General features: G+C 38.8%; 1 protein-coding gene across 1 annotated transcript in view; it reads left to right on the top strand.

The window, feature by feature from the left end:
* LOC101661339 (keratin-associated protein 6-2-like) overlaps positions 1-5,620 on the top strand; it is a 6,361-nt gene that overhangs the window by 219 nt on the left and 522 nt on the right. Inside the window, exon 2 of the mRNA XM_045284530.1 lies at positions 11-142. Coding sequence (XP_045140465.1) covers positions 11-142 — 132 coding nt within the window. The remainder of the gene's footprint in view (positions 1-10; positions 143-5,620) is intronic.

The raw sequence follows: 5,620 nt of genomic DNA, 5'->3' as shown, positions 1-5,620 counted from the left end.
TATGGCTCAGGCTATGGCTGTGGCTATGGCTCAGGCTATGGCTGTGGCTATGGCTCAGGCTATGGCTGTGGCTATGGTTCAGGCTATGGCTGTGGATATGGCTCTCTCTATGGCTCAGGCTATGGATGTGGCTATGGCTCTGGCTGCTGTGGCTACAGGCCATTTTGCTACAGGAGATGCTATTCTTCTTGCTGCTAGAACATCACCATCAAAGGACCATTTGCTCCCGAAATTCGACATCAAAGATAATTCTGATTCAAGAACCTCTGTGCAAGATTGTGGAGAAAGCTCTTGGTCTGCAAGTTCCTGTTTTTCAGAATGCATCTTTATATTTGCAAATATTTCCAAATGTTAGCTTTATGGCCTAGATCTCTGGGTCTCTGTTATTAATGCATTGATTGGTGATTTCTTGAAAATTAATTTATTCTCAATAAAAATGGTTCTAATTTTTAAAACGTTCTCCGTGGTTATTTTTGAATTAATAATTTTTCTTGTGAAACATGGTTTCATTGTAACTGAGCCAAAACAATATGTTGGTTGAATCTTAGGTTCTCCAATGAAATATGTGCCTCTACTTGTTTCATAAGTAATGTTTGTCAACAAAATTTTCATAGCTTAAATGCACAGCAATGCACACAACTAAACACAAACAATGCATTTTTTCAGAACTGTGTTTGGAAATGACAAAAGTGACTAAGATGGAGTGTGAGGATATAAAATAGAAGGAATTGCAACTATTCAGGAAACTATGATAAAACAAAACATGACTGGGAAGCAATGAGTCAGGGTGCTTGAAAGAGTATTTGAATGAAAACTTCCCAGGCTTACTGAGAAAATAAAATCAGAATTGAGTGCCAAGAATGAGGAAGGAGAAATTTACTAATGAAAATGGCAAGTTTAATAAGATAAATTGAATTATATGAATTTTATCAAAGTCTAAGTCAATGTGTTTAAGTGAACTTTATGATTTAATTCTAATATTCCAATATCAAAATTTTTCCAATAGGTCTCATCCCAGACATTCAGGACAGAGAAGAAAAATAAGGTTATATACAGGTGATCTGCTCTCAGAGTGTTGCATTCTAGTATTTAGAGATTAGACACAAAACAAAACAAGAAAACTCTGTAATAAGAATCCAGATAGAAAAGATATTTTGGAGACAATAAATCAGAACAATGGGAAGGAATTAAGGGTTGAATAATTAGAGACAGAAGTAAGAGAAACATTCTGAAGTTTTGAGAGTTGAATTGAGATATGATCATTAAAATATGCTCATAGCAAAGAAAAATTAGAAACAATTAGGTCACTGTCTAGAAAAATTCAGTCAAACTTTGTAGCAACTGCTTTGGGAAGGAGGCAGGTCAAGAGTGAGACATGGAAATTGTGAAGAACAGAGTTCAGGTTGATTATATTTTACTGGGGAACAAAAAACACCTGGAGAAGGGAGACAATCATGATTTGAAGATTCCCTCAGATAGTGAAATTTTCTTCCTTTCTCTTTGCCTCAAATATTTAGAATGAAATATTCTAAAATATTTCATTTTATCTTTTCTGTTGAGAACTTTACTGTAAGTCATACACCAACTCTACAATGCTTGTATAATTCAAAGACATTGATTGGGATCTTCGAATATTGTAACTATTCTTGTCCCCCTTCTCTGCATTATTCTTCCATTATAATATGAGTTTACACCACCATGAGTTTCTTCTTTTATTTTTGAGCTATTGCTTTCAATATAATTCCATTCAGAGAGTTACAGAAGAAAGTGCATTGCTCGAGGTATATGTGTTAGTTCAGGTCGACTAGAGAAACAAGATCATAGACACTCACATGTGTATAAGAAAGATCTTAATATAAATGAGTAATTGTATATTGACACAACATCCCAGGCCAATCCAGATCAAGTGCATAAGTCCGATATTAGCCCATATATCTGATACTAGCCCATAAATTCTTCTTTAGACTCATGCAGCGCATATTATGATGCCGGATGCAGAAAGATCCAGGCCAGTGGGTACAAAGTCTTGTGAATTCAGTGGCAGTGGAAGCATTTCAACACTGGCGTTATATAATCTGTTGTCAATTTAAGAGGACGATGTGTGAAGGGGTGTAGTCTAGCCTGTCAATCATTGCATAGCCAATGAGGCCTTTGTGTGCCTGGCCTTTCCCTGAGGATTCTGGGAATTGTATTTCCTCTTTGGAAGTGGGAGACACTCTCTCTCTCTGCTCACTCCTTGAGAGATGCTCTACTGACAAGATACATGGCACTACACTGATAGATTCTGTGACTTGGGAACTGGATGAACAATGTGGAGACCCCTCCCAGCGCTGAGATGCTCACAATGCCACTGGATTCACAAAACTTCCCATCCACTGGCCTGTGATCTTCCTGCATTTGGCATCATTGCTTATGTTTTATGAGTCTGAAGAGGGTTTTATAGTTAGGTATCAGACATTTGGGCTTAATATTGTACTTATGGACTTGATCTGGACTGGTCTTGGATGTTTTCTCAATGTTCAATTGCTTTTGCATATAAACTCTTCCTTTAACACATATGGGTGTGTCTATGAATTTGTGTCCCTCCTCCAGGCAGGAAGACAGGAGTTCCCAGGATCCTCAGGAGAAGGCCATGCCCACACAGAGGCCTCACCGATTATGACCTGATTGGCAGGAGATTATGTGACTGCCACAGTAGACATCTCCCCCTCTCTCAAAACATGCAAAACAACAAGAAGCAGAAGAGATGTTTCAAAGAGAGACAGCAAGCTATTAAAATTTGTTGTTATATGAAACCTGGGATAATGCGGATTCTATTGCTGTTGTTCTTCGAAGCCATTGAGTCGACGCCCACACATAGCGACCTTATGCGTAGCAGAGCACAGCACTGCACGGTGCTTTGCCATCCTCACAGTTGTTCCTGTGACGGAGCCCATTGATGCAGCCACCGTGTCAGTCCATTTACTCACGGGCCTTTCTCCTTTTTGCTGCCCCTCCTCTTCAGCAAACATGATGTCCTTCTCCAGGGACTGGTCACTCTTGACAACATCTTCAAATGTGTAAGATGAAGTCTTGTCATCCTTGACTCTAAGGACCACTCTGGTCTTATTTCTTCCAATACAGGTCTTTTTGTCCTTTTAGCAGTCCATGGTACTTTCAGTATTCTCCAGCACCACAATTCAATTGCATCCATCCTTCTATGGTTTGGATTAAGTTATGTTGGAAACAACCACTCTTATTTTGGTATATTTTATGAGACCTCTTTTTCTCACTATTTCAGTTTTTGGTGTCAACTGTCTCTTATTTTTGTCATCAATTCAGTGACCTGTTTCCCATGGTTCCATTTAATTTTTGCAGCTGTAATCAGAGACTCCACCATTTGTCTGTCCATTTATCATACTGTGGGGCTGGTTCATTGTGGTGATGCTGGAAACTATGTCCCTGGTATAAATAATGGACAGAGTCACTCAAGGTGAACAGATCATTAACAGATTAATGGTACTAAAGGAAGAAGTTCAAGCTGTAATAAAGGCATTAACAAAAAGTAAGAGTCCAATTATGATGGAATATCGATGGAAATATGTCAACCAGCTGATGAAGCACCAGAAGCATTCACTCACGTATTCCAAAATATTTGGAAGACGAGTACCTGACTGTTAATGGACATTCCAGAACACTTCCTTGTGCTCATGTGGAATCTGTACATGGACCACGGACAAATTCTTAGAACAGAATAAAAAACATCGCATGGTTTAAAACCCAGAAAGGCATGGTTTAAAACCCAGAAAGGCATGTGCTACCACTATACTTACTACTGAACAAAATATCAGAAAAGCTGGCTTATATGAAAAAGAATTCGTTATCAAGATTGGAGGAAAGCATATTAAAAACCTGTGAAATACAGGGGACACAAACTTACTTGCACAAAGTGAGAAGGACTGTAAGTATGTGTGGACGCAGACCAGGGACAGCAGCCTTCAGTGTAGATTGAAGCTCATTGTAAAGAACACAAAGATCCTCACACATGAACTGATGGGTAGCATTATGATAAAAGGAGCAAGTTGGAAGTTGTCGAGAAGTTCGTCTTGCTTGGATATGCAATCAATACTCAGGGAAGCAGAGATCAAATGCTGCAATTCATGGGGTAAACTGACTGCACATGATCGCTTTAAAGAGTTAAGGAGCAAAGATTCCATTACTTTGAGGACTAAGGTGTGTCAGACACAACCCATATTATTTTCAATTGCCTTATAAGTTCATGAAACTTGGAGATTGAATAAGTAATACCAAAGAAAAATAAGTTAATTGGAATTATGGCCCTGGCCAAGAATACTGAAATTACCATAGGCAGCCAAAAGAACAAATAGTTCAGTTTTGGAAGAAACACAGCCAGATACCTCTTTCTTCTTGTGAGCTTCTGAAGGTGGTGGTGGTGGAATATTAATCCATAACTCTAACATGGACCAGTGAATCCTTAAACATAGTGTCACCAAGACTTTAAGCTTTTAAAATAATATTTCCTAAAGTGAAGTTAATTTTAAATGTGTTTAAGTGGGAGAATTCTTATAGGATTTAATTCAACGATAGTAAGTGACTAGTTTATTAGCTTCTCAGAAAATGTCACCAATATTTGTTCTGTGCTACTCCTATTTACCTGAGGGCATGGAAACAAAAATGCCAAAACTAAACCAAACTCACTGCCATCAGGTTAAATCCAATGCAGGGGAGAGCTGTAGGTTAGAATAGAGCCTCTGCAGAGAGTTCCGGGGCTATCAATCTTGTCATCAGACGGCTTTTTTATCTTTGTCCTGTGGAGAGCTGGGAGATTGTTAACCATGCCAATTAATTTAGCCACCAAATGCCTAATCCACTGAACGACCAGAACTTCTGGGAGTTAAAAATGGAATTTGATAATATTAAGTGGTAATATTAGAATTATTAAAGAATAGAGTAGTGATGCGTACTGCACATTGTGAATTCCAGGAATCCTTACAATAAGAATTAGAATCAGAGCTGAGTTTTGAAGGATCAGGAAGCTTACCACCTGAAATTTGGTGCGGTAAGCAGGACAGGGCTCGACAGAGAGAAAGAAACTAACTAAAGTTTTATACTATGGAACCTGGGATGATGTGGATTATGTGACATTTAACACTCTCAAGGTTGTTTTTATTCTGGAACATTATGCTAGACGTCTCTTTCCCACAGGCTGTTCGTTGGATTCAGCAGTAGCTTGTTTCTAGTATCACTGCAGTGACCACTTTGCCGTGCTCCTCCTGTTTTTTTGCAGCTCTTATCTGAGAGCTGTTACTCCCCATATGTGACTACTGTTTGCCTCTCGCTTCCACACCAGGGGTTTTCCTGTTGCTGAGCTAGGAGATGCGGGACCATCTCCCAGTGCTCAAGTATGTGGGAGGGTTAATGCCTCTGGCGAGAAAATATGCTGTATATTAGGTCAGTATTACATCCCACAGGACATACTTCTTTAATGTGTAGAGCACATTTGATTTATGAATACCCTCTTCATTGACTATTGTCAAATTGTGGATCTATTCTGGACTCTTCAAGTATTGTTGTTCGTAGTATGATGAGCTTTTAAAAAATGAAAATTGCCATAGTAGTG

The sequence above is a fragment of the Echinops telfairi genome, unplaced genomic scaffold, assembly GCF_000313985.2.
Source record: "Echinops telfairi isolate 266 unplaced genomic scaffold, ASM31398v2 ScPeMD7_7469;HRSCAF=8507_0, whole genome shotgun sequence".
Taxonomy (NCBI): Eukaryota; Metazoa; Chordata; class Mammalia; order Afrosoricida; family Tenrecidae; genus Echinops; species Echinops telfairi.
This window is presented reverse-complemented; position numbering and strand designations above follow the sequence as displayed.